Source organism: Cyprinodon tularosa, unplaced genomic scaffold (assembly GCF_016077235.1).
Source record: "Cyprinodon tularosa strain WSP-4 unplaced genomic scaffold, ASM1607723v1 ctg114, whole genome shotgun sequence".
NCBI lineage: Eukaryota > Metazoa > Chordata > Actinopteri > Cyprinodontiformes > Cyprinodontidae > Cyprinodon > Cyprinodon tularosa.
In genome coordinates this window covers 635696-655690 of record NW_024037937.1, presented here as the reverse complement: position 1 = coordinate 655690, position 19995 = coordinate 635696, and the positions used below count along the sequence as shown (strand labels likewise).

Here is a 19995-nt window from a genome sequence, read left to right as displayed (position 1 = left end):
ATATATATATATATATATATATACATATAATGTGTGTGTGTGTATGAATTATTCAAACTTAACGTTAGCAATTATTTTGAATTTCAAGGAACTTGCTTGAAGGGCTCCATGTTTTTTGGTTTCTACAGGGTCTAAGTATGATGGGACACCATCATCACCCACAGTGAGCAAGAGAGTATGGAGGGCAAATACAAAATTAACACACAAAATTAAGCTAAGTTGAAGCAATATGACCCTTTTTCTGGGTCTTAAGCTGGATTTTTGCAAATTGTCTTTAAGGTGTCTTTTCTTGTGCAATTCCACAATTCTTTCATAATGTTAAATAGGGCCAAACACAAACCTAAAAGAGTCTTAATTTCACTCATAAATCTAGACCCACTCAACTATGATTGTTTATTTATAATTAAACTTCCATCTGAAGCAAACTAACAACATAGCAGGTTGAGCTGAGCTGCAGATGTTTCTTTTTTAACAAATGATGCTCCAAATCTGTCTTCCTGTCTAAACTGAGCAATACTCTTTTACTCTCCATAATATTGGGTCTTTAGAGTAAAGCAAATTGCTCCCTGCCTTCCTAATGCATGGTGTTTACAGTGGTTTAATAATTTATCACCTCTTTACATCATTTATGCATATTAGAAAGTTTTCTTTTTAATTCATGAATGTTTCTCAGAGGCCTCATGTGCTTCATGTTTATTTGCTCTTAAGTTCTGTACAGCTGCCAAGTGCACCCTGATGATGAGCTCATTTTCTCTTTCACCTCTGTGTGCCCCTTGGAGCAGCAGCGTGATGGTGTGCTGCACGTGCAAGCTAACTCAGGCAGCGCACATGGAAACTCAGACACTGAAACAAAAACATATTTTTTTTTTATTGTCTAGATTTCGTACATCAGATAGATGTGCTTGAAGTGCATCATACTGGTGAGAAATAAAGATTTCTTTAGATATTTATTTTAGATCAGTTGATTTGTCCTTGATGGTGTTACTCCTGTAAGGAAGAAAACAACCACTTTATATTGTATTTTTTGTTAGCATGTGGAGCTAAAAACTTTTTGGCTTATATTATTTAGCTGGAAAAATTGTACAAAGGGTTTTTGGTGGTAAAATGCTTCCCCCCGTTGTGCTGCTGAACAACATAGCAACTTGACAAAACGCTCTTTAAAAGGAAACATCATCTGGAAATGTGACTTTTTCTAGATAAAAGCATTATGTAATCCTAGAAAGTCATGTTTGCTTTAGTGAATTCATACCCACGAATGGCAGAGAGGGTTTTTTTCTGACTGATGGTGTAAGAGGAGGAGAAGAAGAGCAAAATAATTTAACAGACATCATATAAGTTTTAAAATTTTCTCACCAATAGTTTTTAGGTTGGACCACATTAAACCCATCGAGATTTAATTGCTTGTGGATTATTAGAAGAAACTGGAACATTTTGATTAAATCAGCTGTGTGAATGAAACATAACTTTATGATTTATTTATATAAAAAAACACAGCTCCATTATAACATTGCACTAGTTTAAATCCAAATAGAGACATTTTTTTCAATAAAAGCCCAATCTTTTCAAGTAAATAAGTTATTAATATAAGGGAAACTCAGATTTCAATTATTTTTCTTACATTTATGACAGAACAAGAAGTCATTGGAGGGTTTAAGAACATATGAACTTAGTTCACTAAAACAAAAAGCCTCAAAAATCGTAAATTCGAAGGCTGCATTTGGATGTATAAAGATATATTTACTAAATTTGATTAATGGAAAGAAATAGGTTTTAGGCATGTTCTACATTCTCTAAAACATAACGCTTGTTTTAAAGTTATTTTACAGATTATTGTGCCCAAAATCAAAAGGGGAAAATCTGGATGATTTGAGAAAAAGAACAAATTCCTCCCTTCTATATTATAGCTTTTAGACAAGCAGCAGTTTTAAAGAAATTTTAATTATAAGATTATAAAATGGCCTACCTCTCAATTGTTTGCCCTTTCCTCCTAATCTTAATCTCACTTGTCAATCCAACTCCCAGGAGTGTTTAGAGTTTGTTTTTGTTGTTTTTCTGGAGATGGGAACTGAAATGAAATTTTAACATAACAGAGCTAAATCTTAAACCCTGAAACAATCTTGTTTTAGCTGTGAAGCGCAGCTAGCTGCTAGCCTGACGTAGTCCTACTCAATTCTAGTCAGAATATGAGTCTGATACTGCTCCATAGAGCTGTAATTATGGGGCGTGTTTTGAACGAACCAGGAAAAAAAATGCCTCTGCACTCAATTGGATAGACCTACAACCAATAGAGCAACAGAATGCGTGACGTATGTTAAGCGACGCATAGTTGTTTTCAACAAAAATCAAAGCGTGCAGTTGCACGCCTAGAATAAGAAGATGAGCGTGAACGAATCTACACACCTCAACTCTCCAGCGGCAGCCATTGTTGTTGTCACCCCAGCGCGCTTTGGTGACGTGGTTGATTACGTTACTGTTGATCATCTGTCCATCATCGTATAAAGCCCGCCCTGACAATTTGATTGGCCCCCCCAGATATTGGGCAAGCATACTCGCGCTACTGTTGAGCAATGCCAGACCGAACTTCCCGACCTCAAACGTTGTGGGCGGGACTAAGTTCAGAATGGCACCCAGGCTAGCTAGCTGCAACAGTACACTAGAAAAGTAGCTACACATCTCCTTATTTCCCATTAGTGTATATATTTCATAAAACTCTACAACTATACTTTGGCATTTCAGTCAGAAAAAATGCACTGCTTATTTTATCGCTCTGGGGGGAATAGCATCGTTACTAATGCAAATCAAAATTCAGATAGAGAGTCAGAGTTTAGCTAAAGTAGCGCTAGATTAGTTTAAAAAGTTTTACGCTACGACAGGATTTTGTCGTCACTAAGCCTTAAACCTTCGAAGTGGTTCTGTTTAGAAGAGAATTTAAAAGAGTGAATTAAGAGAGATTTAATTTTTATTCACCATAGTAAATCACTGGAGCTATGGCGTATTGTATTTTCCATAGGATGCACCAGTGGTGAAAAAACGAATATAATACCTTTTTAGGCAGATGTTATACATTACAGGGGTTGACGTTAAGGATTTCGGGCAAGCGACTTTCACATTTCATTTGCCCAGAAATTATTTTTACTTGCCCAGTATGTTTGATATATATAGTTCCTAATATTCATTTTTGTATATATATCAATGAAACATGTTTGTTTTTTAAATGTTTTTTTTTGTAATTCAGTAAGTTTCCAGGTTCCTGGTGTGTATATGCATGCGTCAGATAATGAACTTAAGCCTACATTACCGTGTTAACATGCTTTTCAATCCTTCCTGCACATTCTTTTCAAACTAAACTTTGCTTTAAACTGTTGTGTGCTTGGAAAAATATAAATTGTAATGTTAAAAATCTAAAAAAAAACTTGACAGGTTAAAAACTTACACTGCTACTACTCCCCAATTTAACATGTTTAGCTCTATAACATTTAAATGCACCACTCCAATGTCTAAGAGAAAAAAATTGATGAACATTTTTTAATGAATGACCTGCATCACTGTACAGAAGACTGCCAGATGATAGAAATATTTACACTGCTCGCATACAATTATTATTATTATTTTCCTAATCCCTGACTGATCATTTTTAATCTAGCGTGTATTATAGTATAGATTCAATTCATCAGCCAGCTGCTGCTCTACGGAATTCTCTCCCCAAGAGCTGAATCACGCCATCTAGCGGAAAATCACGCGACTTTTTCAAATCACGCGAGAATGTGTACAAAACAACAAATATGGCGCCGGCAACGCTTGTGGGTCGTTTTCAGCGAATGTCGGTGATTTTAAAGTAATTTTGAGTGATAAATAATTTTTTTTTTGCAATCATTGCACTTGCAATGAAAATTTGTACTCTCCCAACAATAAAAACTACTTGCCCCGGGCGATCGGGCAATGGTTAACATCAAGCCCTGCATTAGTGTGCTGCCGCCCTGATGTAACCAGCTGCCCACCTGCTTGTGCCTTGAGCAAAAAGAAAAAACAATGAGAGAGAGCGCCTTATCTTGACGCCAGAGCAGATTTTACTGCATAGATCTCCTTTTTTTTATTCAAGTATCCTTTCGGTTCAAAGGGATCTAAGCGGTTGCGTACTCTGCTTTGCACCATAAGCACCTCTCTGCCCTTTATAGACAGAGAACACAAAAGCTTTTTAAAATCATTGTTGACATTTTACTCAAAAACATAAACATCGATAGATAAAATATAATGAATTTCAGAGGGTGAATTTTGAATCCCTCATTATATCCCAGCTAAGTTTCCAAAGGTTAGAGGCAAACAGTCAATTAACACACATTCGATACCACCAGGATAATTACCCTTACATTCTGGATCCAAAAGGGTTTTTAATGAAGTCTCTTATTGATGAAGTAGATCTGTGTGTCTGACACTTGAACACTTGAATAAAGAGACGGAGTCCAGAGAGGCCGCTCCCAGATGTCACAATTAGGAGCAGCTCAAAGGTCAGGCCAGATTTCGGGCCTTGCTGCGTTATTGAAAATCAAATCTACTGTAAAGATCTTGGAAGGCCATCGACCTGTCGCCGTTTTCTAAAAAAGGCACAAAGAATCAGGGATGACAAAGGACAAACAGGCACCTGAGACGGGACTGAGCCCACAGCCGGAGCTTCAAGCTCTAAAGGAGGATTGGCAGAAAATGTCAAGCCCGACACGTCGGCGCTGAAGCACAACACACAGAAGACAGATGTCAGCGTCTGCATGATAAGGACAGCTTAAGAGAAGGAGAAGGAAGAGTGCTTCAGAGGGTTATGTCATCCCCTCATGAATCTATTTCAGATTGGGCGCCATTGCTGATCTCATCCAAATACCCCTCACCTGACCTATCACCTAAATTCCCTGAGCTTGAAAGCAGCTTTCTGATAATATTTACCTCTTTTCTCTCTTTTAGGTTCAGTCAGGGTCACGGTGTTTTTTCTTACCTAGCTGGTGTTAAATCAAACCTTCTGGTCTGGGCCTTCACCAGGGTCAGATGTCCCTGGAGGCAAAGGCGTACTGCATGTTAATGACTCCATGAATGCCTTCGTTTTGACCTCCAGACTCTGCTTCATCTCCCCAGATTATTGCAGAGCTTCAAGTTTGTTTTTTTATTTGTTGCATTCATTGGATTTTTGACCGAATGTTTTTGTGGTTTTTCAGGGCGGTGCTCCTGTGGCGCACCCGGAGGACGAACTAGAACGTCTGACCAAAAAGATGCTGTTTGACATGGACAACCCTCCCTCCGAGGAATATTTCGGTAAGATTTTGCAGCTTATCTCAGCCACAAATGTTCCTCTTCTTCCTGTTGTGCTCAAAGTTAATGACTTAATTTATGGTGGAATTTCAACTAACTGGTAAGGCTGAAGGATTCTTTTAATGGTTTAGCCATTTAAGTGTTTTATAGATAGTTTTACCTTTTATATCAGAAACAGATGTTATGTTTTTTTAAACCAGATTCTTTTCATGGAACCCTGAGCTCTGCTATACTCAGCCAGCCAAAGGTTGTTACCAGTGCTAAATGGGTTATGCTGCTATTGTACAGGGGCATATACAGGAAGTCTTTACCTGTGGCCTCACTGCAGCTAGCCTCTGCTTATTTACCATATAAGTGATATAAAAAAATGCAGAAGGCTGGGGGAGAAATTCGAGAATATATTTCCAGAATCTACTCCTGTATGCAAAGGGTTAACCCTAACCCTAACCCTCATGCAAATTCTTCAGTTGTGTCTCGCACACAGGATCATTTTGGTCCTTATCAGTCACGGAAATCTTTCTGAAACCAACTATAAGAGCTGTTAGATTGTACGTAATGAGACGGATTTAGCTTAGATGAATGAAATTAAGAGGTAGCTCATCAACTGGGTAGAGGAGAGCACTTGTGCTCTGAAGAAGACTTCAAGTACTGCAGGAGAGATGGTTGTGGATTATAAGAAGAAACAGGAACAAGTTGAAAGCTGTCAGCATCATGGGGGAAAGACTAACGATTATTTTGCAAATCAATTAACCTGTTATCCATCCATTTCCATTTTCCGTCACGCTTATCCCAAAAGGGGTCGCGAGTGCTGGGTGCTGGTGGTTGCTGGGGTCCATCCTGGACAGGTCGCCAGTCCATCACAGGGCAACACAGAAACAAACAGGACAAAAAAACATTCACACACACAGTCACACCTAAGGAGAATTTAGAGAAGCCAATTAAGCTAACAGTCATGTTTTTGGACTGTGGGAGGAAGCTGGAGTACCCGGAGAGAACCCACACATGGAACATGGAGCACAAAATCTCACTTTTCTGTTGCTTTCTCAATCTCAAACATAGACATCTGTTAAATGTATACTATGCAACCGGTGTTGATTTTCCAGCGAGGCTCCCCCCAGAGGGCGAAAGTAAAAGTGCACTGTCGTAAATATGCTCAGCTGTTCCCCTGGTTTCTATGTCAAGCCAGGCGCGGTTGTTTTGAGCTTAGCAGACAGGCGAACGCAACGAATCACCATGTCTACTGCTGTAGAGAGCCCTTTTCCTCTTTCTTGCCTGCTCCGACATGGGCTTTCGCTGTTTTCTCGCTGGTTCCACCATGATGACTGCACAAATATCGCCACTGCACTAGCAACGAGCATGCCTTTCACTGGGGGCGTGTAGCAGTTCTGGCCGTAAAGCAAGACCGACTCTCGCGATGCACGAGACTTTTGAGCCTGTGGGTGCGGGCTGAGGGCTCCTGCAATTGCAAGTACGGTATTTCCCCTACAGACCACCAGGGCGGCCGAGAAAATGTTTGTTCGACCTAAAATGACTCATTTAATCATCCATAACGTTATGAAACACATTAATTAACTGAAAAATGTTGCATAGTATGCCTTTAATAAGCAGCAATAATGAGATGTCAGCCCCATTAAAACGACACAATTATTATTCAAACCGACTCATGATGCTATGATCTACACATTGTGAGGTATTTTGTTTTACAAAAAGATTGATAAATAAATCATATTATAGTTTGGGATACATCAGTTTGTTGAAAAAACAACACATGAAGTACCACAACATTTCAAAAAAGAAAATTAAAAACAATCCACTGGACTTTGTTTCCAAGTTTGAAGACATTTCGCTTCCCATCCAGGAAGCTTTTTCAATTCAAAATTTCAAAAATATGGTTGAATTCAAGTAGGGGTGTGCAAAATAATCGTGATGATGATGAATCGTGATTCTAATTTTCGTGATCTACTGCATCGATTCTTGATGCCAAGAATCGATTATTAATTTAAAAAAATGAATAAATAAAATTTCATGAATGGTTGGCCAACATCAGCCAAAAACAAGTGTAATACCACTTCCAGTCCAGTAGATGTCGCTGCAAATGTGTTGACGCACACTGCCTTGTGTCACAAGCATTTCCGGCCGCGGGATACTGTGCCGAGTCATTCAAAAACAAAACATGGAGAAGAAAATATTGCAATGCATCGCAATAATTCAAGTATCGTGATGCATCGTGATAGAATCGCATCGTGGCCTGTGAATCGTGATTCGAATCGAATCGTGACTTCTTTGGCGATACCCACCCCTAAATTCAAGGCTTTTATACAGTAGCCCAACACAACCTTGCTTTTGTTGTATAAACCTGCAAATTGAAATGGATGAACGGCTCCACCCCTTTGGAATGGGGGTTGTTTGGCTTCTTTTGTTAGCCGGCAATACCCCATGCCTGTCTATGTCTCCGAAAAGGGGGTCGTTAAAGGGAATTGTTGGCCTGGCTGAATAGGCGAGGTCTTCCTTCTCCTGTACAGGGGTTTGGGCTGCGATGATAGCAGGAAGGGATCAACTCAATTGCTGCATTGTAGGTTTTTTAAAGCTGAAACCTGAACTAAACCCCCTCTTTTTAAGGTTGGTTTTTCTTTGTTAACATCAATGGCTTCCTTCACACCACTCTCAAACCCCCTATTTTCTTTGTTCAAAAAATGAACATTTGCGTCTTTTCCCGAGGAGGTCGCTCTTCTGCGTGGGCCAACTTCTCCACAGACGCATGGCCCATGACATTTGAATTGGAAAAGCTTAGCGGATGGGAAGCAAAACGTCTTCAAACTTGTAAACAAAGCACCAGTGGAATGCCTATGACCTGGATGACGGAGAGTATTCACCAGCATACCATTTGGGTTGAAAAAAGTATCTTTGAATATTGAAATAATCAGATAAAAACCTACAGCCTGGGAATCTGGCTTTCTGAGCAAGACTCTTAGCCCCCGAATGTTCCCCATTATCCTTTACTAGAATGTAAAATTGCCTTAAGCTCAGATTCTTCTCTGCCTGTCAAATTACCAACTAGTAGAGAGCAGAGAATCCACACGTTCCACAACATTTGGTCTATAAGTGTAAGAGATCTGAGCTTTCCACATGTTTTTTCCATGCTTTGAGTCACTGAACGTGGTGATTTACGCTTTCTCTCCTCAACTATAGGACAACTTAAAGAGCTGCTTCCTGTAATTGTGTTTGAATGGAACTGAACAGCAGGTTAGGCTATTTATGGACCTGTATCCCTCAGCTCAAAGTGCTGCTGGCATGACAACAGTCCCTTCATAATACCGGCACCCATAGGTGCTCGAAGAACCTCTTTCTGAAGGAACATACCTAATGCATGTGTGAAGAAGCGCTTCGTAGGGAAAACAGAAAACCTATTTAAAGACATTTCAGTGGTGTAATTATGTGAATAATTGTGCACATATGCTGTGTTTTTTTTTCTCCACTTCAACATTTATTGAAGCTGAAAGAAAAACAGATTTCTTCTAGCATTGGCGTCCTGTGGGATAGCGGTCTATCAGAGTCAGGCTGTATAGATCAGGCTCCACAGTTTAGCTTTGCATCACTGGACACCATTTTTAATAAACATCTTGAGGCTGCAGGGTAGGGTGAAGGTGTTGGACCTGTTGCTGCTGCCTTATTTCTTAAATGTAAAGTTGTCGACCAAAACAACTTCGCTCATTATTTACACGTTTTAAGATACATCATGTTTAAGAAAAACGCACACAAAAAATGTAAAGTCTGAGGCTTTATATTTTTATTTATGCAATATCTCTTCTTTTTTTTCCTCGATGAATCATTTAATATTTGATCCCCCCTCCCCTCCCCTTTTGAAAATATAGAACTGTCAGGATTAAAGGAAATGCCAGTTTTAATACTATTCTGCAAAATAGGATTCAGGAGGCAAGGATTCTGTGCATTTATACATCATCTCTATTTTTCCGCCCTCTGAGCTGCCAGAGAGTGCCAGCCCTCTGCTGCTCCCCCAGCTTTAGCCTTTAATCCCCTTTGCCCTGGAATTAGTTCCCATGCCCATTAGATAGCTCATTCAGCGAGACTCTGAGGAAGGCTTTATATCGGCGCATAATCACACAGCACACCGCGATAAGCGTGTGTAGGTGTATTATAGCAACAGGGAGGTGTATTTAACTGGTATTAAGGGATATTCAGCTTCACGTTGGTTGCGCAGGCATGTAAAGACCCTAATTGGTTCGCATTAGAAGTTCGGGTCAAATGGATCCCCCCTGAGTGGCCTGGATGGACAAATGTAAGGCAGCATTTCTTGTAAAGTATTCATACCTATTAGTTGCACTAAAACCCAAAACTATTCAGATTTTTTGTGTGAAAAGAAAGCACTGCGAAAGGAGGAAATGTTTTAAAGTATTTCACAGATCAAATGCATTTCTTTTCCAACCCATCTTAGTTTATTAGCTGTTGATAAAATGGTGCAAATGGTCGTCTTATAAAATCCCCTAAATTGTAGATTAATGAAAGTGTGGTTAGAAAACAATCTCAAGTTAAATTTATTGTCTGGAATTTGAAAGGGTTTGATATGACTGTGAACCTCCATGGGCCGTCCACCTTAAACTTACCAGGCAAGCAGAGACAGATCTAAGGCTGGTTTATACTCAAAAACCAGGTCTACTTGTGTGTCGCATTGAACGCAGATGTGCCTCCGCCCCTTCCGCAGACACTCCGCTGCACCTCTCTAAAATTGTAGGTGACATTACCGCAGACAGTTGGTCAAATCTACATCTGCTCTACACTTTGCGTATTTCCTGTTGGGTACCTTACCGGCTTGTTTTATTTGTATGACCGCCATTGTTGAAAGTTGGACCAGCAAGAAGTGCGAGGTGTGCGAGAACACGGGGACCCTTTTTCCACTTGGATCCCGGCTCTTTTTCGCCAAGGAAAGTCTGCAAAGCTCCTAATTAACCGTTCCTTCCACGTTATGAAGGAATGATACATGACCGAAAGAACAAGGATGCAAAAGGCTGAAAGTAGCTTCATCCAGAGGAAGAATGGACTGAGTTTCTGAGATCAAGTGAGGAAGCTCGTTATCCAAGGAAAGGGTTAAAGAGCCACTGCTTCTCAGCAGCGAAAGGAGTCAGTAGACGGGGTATCTGGGATCTGATCAAGAAGCCCCCTTCTTTTGGAGCGCTTCTTGGTATGTCCAGCTGTGGGACACCCCACGGGGATTCACTGGTGGGATGAGAGATCATATGTGGAATACCTTAATGAGCTGAAGCAGGCATCCCCAAAGTCGGTCCTTGAGGGCCGCTGTCCTGCAGGTTTTAGAGGTTTCTCTGCTTTAGCACAGCTGATTCTGATGATTGCGGTTCAGCAAAGGCCTCTTAATCAACTGTCAATGTAAATCAGCTGTACTGGAGCAGGGAAACCGCTACAACCTGCAGGAGAGCGGCCCTCGAGGACCGACTTTGGAATCCCTGAGCTGAAGGGTGTGTCTGAAGAGAGGGGTGTATGGTTCCCTCCTGGTTGTCCTGTCTCTCAAGCATGGTAAAGCAGTGGACAGGAATGGACACTGAGGATGTTTTAGAAGTGAAAATGATACGGGATGATGGACAGGAATGAAGACAGGAAGAGAGCTGCCCAAAGGTCTGAACACAAAAAGGGCAGACTTGGACATGCCTGAGGTAGAAATCATATTAATAAACAGTAAACTTTACCAACAGTTGGAGATCAGGAGAAAAGAAAACAAAGAAAGGAAAATAGCAATCCTATTTGAGCTTAAAACAACAAGGATGCTTATGAGGGACGATGCATGCCACACTTTTCAGATTTTGATTTGCTAAAACACTGTTGGACCATCATAGGAAATTCTAGGTTTGAGAGTTCAACGTTATGACCATTGCAAAGTTTTGCTATGGAGAATATGAGAGAGGCTAACTGGTAAAAGAAGGAACATGAATGCTAAACTAAAGGGGGGCTGAGTTCATAGAGATACGGGAGGAGAGTGATCGCTAAAGCCGGCCGCTGAGGCCACTGCTGGGACTCATTAGCACAGAGTCGGCCCACGCTGCTCTGCAGATGCTCCCCGCTGAATAATGTACATACAGTCACCCCAGTTATGCTGAAATTAACTTCAGTCCGGCATGGGTTCTACTGTACATCCTGGGATTGGGGAAACAAGTCCCAGAGCAGGAGACTTTTGTAATTACCAAAAAAAAATCTAACGACACACAAGCCGTTTCTTTTTTTGGTGTGGGTTCAGGGGGAAAGAGCGCTTGTGGTTGTTGACACCCTGAGGCTAATAATTAACAAGATTAATCAAAGTTGGCCTGGGATCTCCACACGCGCTACCGGACCGCATCTTTGTCTCCATTCTGCAGAGTTTTATTGGTGTCGCTAATGTCTTTGATGAAGTCAAATCTGAAGCAGCTGTGGTGAGTTTTTCTTTTCCTTCGGTCCAGAGGGGGTTAATTCAACTGAATTAACGTTACGCTCTGACTCTGTGATGTCACCAGGAAACTTTTCATCAGATTCAACACAGCTTCCAAGTCCCAATGCATGATTTTTTTTTTTTTCTTTTTTGCTCTACAGTCCAGCAATTATCACCGGACAAGTGTTTGAAGACTTTCCTCGGAGAAACAAGTCGAGAAATCCGCCGTTCTCCTGAAAACCTTATAGAGCTCTGAAAAGCACGGGGGGGTATAAAACATGGTGCACTATAAAAGAATGTCTTTTCTTGTGAGAAACCTGGTTTGCAAGCCAGAAATTCCCTCAATGATTGAAGCTTCTTTGAAAAGCAACTGATTAGTCCTGATTTAGAGTTCCAGATTAGATTTGAGTAATCTGAAGGAGCCTTTTCTCCAAATGTCATCATCCGTCATATTTAATCCACTTAGGTTGCGCGTAGGTGTACTGTGTTTGTGGAAATCTAATAAGACACAGCTACTCAGCGCGGCGTACAGATGCCTTGGCATTCGTGCATCAGAGGAACTCAACAATACTTTGTCATCGCTACGTTCCTGTCAACCAAAAAAACCAGGACATAAAGCTGAATAATTGAACGAATGAGATGCTTTGCATTATTCACAATTAGTGATGATGATACTTATGCAGCGTTCTGCTGCAGAGGATGACTTTTTATTCCTCCTTTTTTTTTTTTAACACCCATGGAACATTCTGGGATGTGATCCCTGCTTCTGGGTGTCGTGCTTTATTCAACAGAATTGACATAAAGGTGAAATTCTAATATCCAATCAATATTTATACACAGGGAGAGCTTCCTGTGGGGATTGTTCTGAGCGGGTGGCGTAAGTGTTATTGTCAGATTGTGGAGAGGAAGTCATCAGAAATTAGGGGGAAAGCACCGCATGCAGGACTCTGAACTGTCGGGAAGAGCCTTTTTTTCCACGGTTTGAGCCGTGCTCTGTCTCTGTCGTTTGAGGGAGACAAAAAAAAGGGGGCAGCCATCTCCATTTTTTCCTCGTACTGTCAGCTGGAGGAGGCCTCATCATTTATTAGCACCTCACATGAAAAGTTCATGAGGAATCTTGGAAGAGATACAAACGGCGGTGAGACTCCAGCAACACCACAGGCCAGAGGAACCGGAACATGTCGGCAGAGGTAACTGGGTCACGGAAAGTTCTCCCGCGGTTCTTCTTAACTCAACAGAACATCACAACTTAACGTATTAATAGACTAAGAGTTTAGACAGCTTTGTGCAGACTCTAAGACACTGCGGTGGAATTCATTAGCATTTGACTGAGGTCGCCCTCAGCAGTCTCTCAGGAGTTTGCTTTTAGATGTGCCTCTACATGTCATAACAAGTAGGATGTGTGTCAGATTGAAAACCTTTGTGTTGCCTGAAACCCAGACCCCCCCCCCCACACACACACACACACACACACACAAACACACACTTCCTCTTTTACCCAATCAGCTTCCCTGACATGCTCTCGCTCCAGATTTCAAAGTGCCGTTGGCCAACCTTCCCTCCCATTACAGAGACCCGCCGACATGTAGGTGTTCCTCTAATGCACCACCCCTCCTGATAGTTAGTGCTCATTTCATTCTTCACACTCATGGTCTCACCATCGCCTCTCACTACTCTCCGTGTCTAACGGTTTTGAATATTTTCGGAATAACTTTGTGGTGGTTATTCTCCGCTTTCCAAATACTCCGTCTCACCTTTGATTCATGAACGTAATCAAGCTTTTTTTGCTTTCCAAGGACCTTGAAACAGTTTTGCTTTTTCAAAGGGAACAGAGCTCAGGAACAGGTGTGCAGTAAACATGATCATTCACCCTGGTTTCTAAAAGGTGGATATTTATCTTGATTTGTTGTGTATGAGTTGTGTATGGATGATAAAACCCGGAAGACAAAGAATCATTAAAAAGAGGCAGTAGTAGATTAAAACAGGATCAGGTGAGAGGCATTCTGGGAAACCTCCATCTCTTCAGCTGGGGAGAGTCCATGCATGGTCCAAACTCCAACCCAGGGCCGGCTCAAGCTTACATGGAGCCCTAAGCAAGAATTGATTTCAGGGGCCCCTATTTCTGCCAATGTTATGAATTGCTGCAATCAATAGTCAGATAATCAGAACATTCACACTCCTACAATGAACTTCATGTAGGGCTTTTAAATGATCCTATGTGCATTTATCATCCAGAATTTCCAAAAGTACTAAAAAAGTAGGAAAAAAACTAGAATGCTCTTTAATATTGTTACTGGGTTTATAATAAATCTAAAATAAATCTCATTCTATAGAAATAAACATGATCAAATAAAACAATAAGATCTAAAATACCAAGAACATGGAGAGTTACTAGAAAGTACAGTATGTAAAAAAAAAAAAAAAAAAAAAGGTTAAGTAATTAGTCCTTTAAACTAGTGAAAAATGCATAAATATATTCTCTACCCAAAAAAGAATGTACCTTTACCCACACACTGGATCATATTATGTTGCTTATTATTTTTACTAATTTCTACATGATTATTTTATGAATGTAAAATAAATAAATGTTTGTGTTTTTGTTACTATTATCGTAAAAAAAATCATACAAGCAAGAGAAAATTATTAATGTTGCTCTTGGGGGGGTCCCTAAGCAGCTGCTTACTTTACCTATGCCTTTACCCGGCCCTGCTAAAAGCAATGACCCCTGGCTGGGATTCAAACCAGAGACCTTTTTTTACTGCATTGAAGGGAGCAACAGGAATGATAATACTGTTAGCAATCTGACAGTAAACCTTCGGTTTTAGTGTTTTAAAATCTATTTCCCAGTTTACCTGCTTTCATTTAAGCTGCTGTTACCTTAATTAGTCACATTAAAGTGAGTCAGTTAATTCAGTTTGTTATATTTTACATCTAAAGATACCATTTAGTGATAAGCTAAAAAATCAACAAGACTAAACGGGCTTATAGATGTTAAATAGATCATTAAAAAGCATTAAAATTGATATCACCACCATATTAATGCCTAGGCTGATGTTGTTTAATTTAATTTCTCATTGCAAATTTTCTTTTTCTGAGGAGTGAAAGAAACTCCAGTTCATATAGGTCACGTAGTATTAAAACTAATCTGAACCCAGCTGTTTGTTTTCAAGATTGATATTAAAATTGTTATTTAATTTCAAACACCAAAACTAATTAAAAAGATCAGTTTTAAGAAAAATAATTTGTTGTTTTCTTTTTTTTTTTCAAACAAATCTACTTCGTTCCAGTGCTTACGAATAGTTTCCAGGAAAACTGCTTGTAATGCTTAAAAGTTATGTTTACATAATATTACAACTTATCGTTCTCAGATTAAATCTGGTGGACCAAAAGTGGAGATGTGCAAAAGAAACGAGGGGATTTAGATTTATTTACTTTACAGATAGAACATTTTAGAATATCAGTAGTCTGATATCTGCAGAGGAGAGGAGAGGAGAGGAGAGGAGAGGAGAGGAGAGGAGAGGAGAGGAGAGGAGAGGAGAGGAGAGGAGAGGAGAGGAGAGGAGAGGAGAGGAGAGGAGAGGAGAGGAGAGGAGAGGAGAGGAGAGGAGAGGAGAGGAGAGGAGAGGAGAAAGCATACAGGTAAAGGACTATAAAATGAAATAAAAAAGTAAAGAGGTTGAAAATAGACAGTAGTGCAAAACAAAAAAACATCTCGGGAAATAAGAAAATTACAGTTCTTACAAAATATTAGAAGAAAAACAGCAACCCATCCACAGCTCTAGGCTAATGTTTTCACCAAAGTCAGATGCAGCTAAATCACATTGAAACATTGCAGCGTTATAATCAGTTGTTGTTCATATAAACAATATTAACTTGCAAACAGTTAACTAACAATCTGGTAAACATGAAAGTCTTAATTCGAAGCCCAATTCTACATGAAGATAATGAGGAAGTGCTGGTGCTCAAACTGCTTCTCTGAGCTGACAGAATCACAATATGTTAAGATAAAAGTGCAAAATAGACTTAAATAAAAGTCAATTTAAGTTTCCAACTAACCATCTCATGGCTCTGTGTCTTATGGACTTTCCTCCATTGGGATCACATGACCATCTGATGTTCATCTCCTCTTGATTAGCCTTTGCTAAACCAGCTAACCTCTCGTTCTCCAGCAGACTTGGCCAATATTCACTGATTCTGATCAGATCTTCCACTGTATCTAAATGAAGGGATGCTCTGTTCAGAATACAGGTTTTTTATCAGGATTATTCTTTTCCTCATCACTGTTGGGGAAACTGAAGTGTGTCACAGCAGCATTAAAAAGGTGTCCTGAAGCTTTTAAAAAAGTGTTATATAAATGAAAACTGAGAAATTAAACAAGGCTATCATGTTTGCAATAATAATTTTAGAAGAGAGTAAATGACAAACCAACATGTTAAGTTCAAAACGTACAATAAGATCTATGTTATTTTAGATTTCCTGAAGGATTTTCTTTAGGAAGTTCTAATAATATAATAATATTGGGGCGATTATAAAAATTTCAAAAGATGAAATGGATTGCCTTCAAGTCAATGAGTCGATGCAACCAACTGGTTTTCCTTAGATAGAAAACTTTGACTCAAATTGACTGTATGATCTGGTGACCTGTTAAGTACACCCGTGATGTGTGAGATGATGTGTTGTGAATTGGCGCTATAGAAATAAACTGAATCGAATTTAAATGATATCTAGATCTAAATAACCTGATAAGACATGATGTAAAAAAAAAACCTAAAAGCTGAAAGATGAGTGTTGTTTCTTTGGCACTTATCGGTGTGACTGTGATCAAATAAAAAATAAAAGTCGGTTCTATCTCCAAATATTACATTAGTAGGGGAAACCAATTCTGCCCCACTGATCTCTGCAGGCTCGGACTGCAAATCTGTGATACCAGGCACTTGCCCGGTGCCTGTTTCAGGTAGGAGCTTCGGCCGGAGGGTAAGTGTTGGGGCCTGAATGATTTAAGGAGGGCCGGCCCTCGCACGCTAAAATAAAGACCGGCATCATTCCGGCCCCAACACTTACCCTCCAGCCAAAGCTCCTACCTGCGACAGTAAATAATTCAAGGAGCTCAAGAAGTAATACAATGTTAAACACCATAAGATGCTTCCTTGTCATGCACATCCTTGTGACTGTTGGCATATTGTGTAATTTTCTACTTCTTCAAACTGTAAAATCTTTGCAACAAACTAAATTATAATAAAACTAAAATGCTTTCTTTAAACCAAACTACGATGTTCCTCTTATATTTGCCGAATTTATGTTTAAATATTTTGCAATATGTTGTGGTTCATGATGGGGTTTTGCATCTAAAGGCTAACATTTCCAGTTAAACCGCATTATAGAAGTGTTGGTGATGGTTGTGATGCTTGAAGATAGATCGGTTAATCCACAATGTTTATTCGTATTGTGTTTCACATATGAGAACCACTCGTTTCACTGTGCTTCTATTTTTTTATTTTTTGGCAATGGGGGTCCATAAGTGGACCAGTGTAGATGGACAAATACCAGTGCCGAAAATCGTTCCCAGTCTGAGCCTGGGTCTCTGTGATGGTCGAGCATCTCTAAAATCGGCAGGGTTGGCCATTTTATTTCAATGACATCATCTTCAGTATCACCAAGAGCCTCACTTTGGAAAAACATAGCAAAATACGGCTCACATTGGTTTCACTGGGGTGAGGCTGACTTCTCTCACAGCTGCAGCAGGCTTTTGTGTCCAGACCCCCAGCAGCGTCCTGGATGCTACATTTGATCGCTGGAATACATCGCTGGCAAATCCTTTGAACCACAGGGACACTTTCTGAGTCACAGAGAAAAGTTATATTTCTTCCTTTACCTGACCTGAGATTTTAGATTTTTTTAGATCTTATTCCACATCTTTGGAGTCGGCTATAAAAAAAATCCAACCTAAAGTCAGATGAGATTCAGCTGCCATTAATTAAGCAGATCCTAAATAAGGCTTTATAGGCAGTTTGGTTTGGGCAGGTTTTATTCACACCGTTTTATTTATCTTTCTCTACTATTAATGGGTGACTAAACCCCAAATCAACAGCTTTTTTTTTTGCAGATAAACTATAAAAAAAGGTCTTTAAGAGTGATATCTTTACCAAATGTTAAGTTCTGCGGCCTTCCTCGTGGCCTGGTTCAGATTTTATGCAATACGCAGCTAAAAAAAATTGTAGCTTCTCAACTATAGCTCTGCACAGAAAAACATGGTGGACGAACAACAGCTCCTTCTGGTGACGGTTAACAAATCTTAGCATCGAGGGGATTTATCAATATATTTCAAGATATATCAACAAAGATCAACAGATCAATCTTGGATGACTCCAAGAGGCTTTGTAAGCATGCAGTTTGTCCCGTACACGCTCCCCCCTCACTGGAAGAAATCGAAATCTAGATAAGTCATTTTTTCTTAAAATAAGTGCATTTTTCTTGGATTGCAGAGGTAAAAGAGAAATTTTACCAATGGAACAAGACAATTACATTTAAAATAAGAAAACACAATTGCATTGTCTTATTTCAAGTGCATTTTATCTAATTATCTTATTTTAAGAGTAAAAATACTCATTCCATTGGTAAACTACCTCATTTACCTACTCAAATTAAGGGTAAATACACTTAATTTAAGAAAATTTTACATATTTCTTGATCGTTGTTCCAGTGCTGGAGTCGGCTGGGACATTAGAGTTTAAAAGGTATAGACATAGTGTCTGAGTAGAACCTACATGCATCAAGCATAACTGAGCCATTAAAAGCATGACCATAAAAAAAAACATAAATAACACACATATCTTTTCATGGAGAAGAAATTTAGCTCTCAATCAAATTTCTTCAATTGCACATTGGACACATCGATACTCTATGCGTATACATGCGTATATATATTGGATTCAATTAGATCCGATTCAATCTGCCTCCAATAACCTGATAAAATAGTGCATAAAGTATGAAAATAAAATATATCACACTCACCAGAGATGCTGATTATTTATACATAAAATCTATCATTCTGTCTTTGTGCATGAAGTCTTAGCATCTCCATTATTATCAGCCATTGAGGCCAGAAAAACTTCTAACAAAAGCAAATCTAAAATGCAGATAGTCACTAGTTTAACTTGGCTGTGAACTTTTTGCTCTAACTGACCAATCAGAGGACAAAAAATGCTGACATAGGGGTGGAAACGCTCGCTGGCCCAGTGGGGCGAAACTCTGAAATCTAACTGGTTGAAGAAAACGCTCCTGACTAATATTGTTAAGGACTTGTTAAGGATTTGATCGACATAGCAACGCACTATGGCTGCAATTTGATTGGACATAAAATATAGCAACCCCATTAATCTAACGGAAGCAGCGCAGCCAAGAGAAACGCTATAAAATTGAGAGAATGGATTGTTTGGAATAAATTAAGACAGTTGGAAAGAAGAAAATTAAAGTATAGGCTGTGAATGTAGGTTAGGTCAGGAACCTACCAAGGGGTAAATCTAATATAAACCTGTACAATGCACTATATAAAAAAAAGTAATTCTTTGTCTTGTTAGGGGATGCCAGTTTCAGTTTGTTGCACAAGCTGAAATATTTGGTAGCCTCCACAGGAAGTTCCCTGAAACGATGCTCTGCTTGGTAAGGAGAATGACTGAAGGATAGAAACATCAGCATCTTTCTTTGTCCAAACTGCTCTAACTGTGCTTGAAAACCATCCTGCTGCTCATTCTGACATCATCTTGGCTAAAATTCAGGAAACATTCGCATGTAAACAACCAAGCAAATATATTCATTATGGTCAGGCCGTTTGTTTAGGTATTATTTGGGTAATTATTGTGACAGGCCGTATTAAACCCCATGTGGTGTTACCAGGGCCCACATCCGGGTGCTTCTACCTTTTTATTTTTTTTAAATGGCATGAAAGCATCCAGCAGTGGCTGAGAGACGGAAGCACAATGCTGCTGGAAGGAGGTCATGGACCACCCAGGGGGGAGGAAACAAGCATACGAGGCAGTCTGGTGACATGGCAACTTGTCTTAAGCCCCAGCATCACTGTACCACCTACAGCGGATTATAATGTACGACAGCAGAAGGGCTAAATTATCCAACACAATACCCACGGATGATCCATCAGAGCTGCCTTTTACAGGAAGAATCCTGCATCCCTGTCGATGTGAAGCTGCGGATTTGACTTCTAAGAGCCCCCTTTTCTCATGGAAATAATGGGAAATGCTTTGAGTCCTAATCTACAA

The 19995-nt window shown here is 39.7% G+C and overlaps 1 protein-coding gene across 1 annotated transcript in view; it reads left to right on the top strand.

The window, feature by feature from the left end:
* Positions 1-19995, top strand: part of LOC119795838 (LIM domain containing preferred translocation partner in lipoma) — a 193923-nt gene that overhangs the window by 123402 nt on the left and 50526 nt on the right. Inside the window, exon 6 of the mRNA XM_038304070.1 lies at positions 5199-5295. Coding sequence (XP_038159998.1) covers positions 5199-5295 — 97 coding nt within the window. The remainder of the gene's footprint in view (positions 1-5198; positions 5296-19995) is intronic.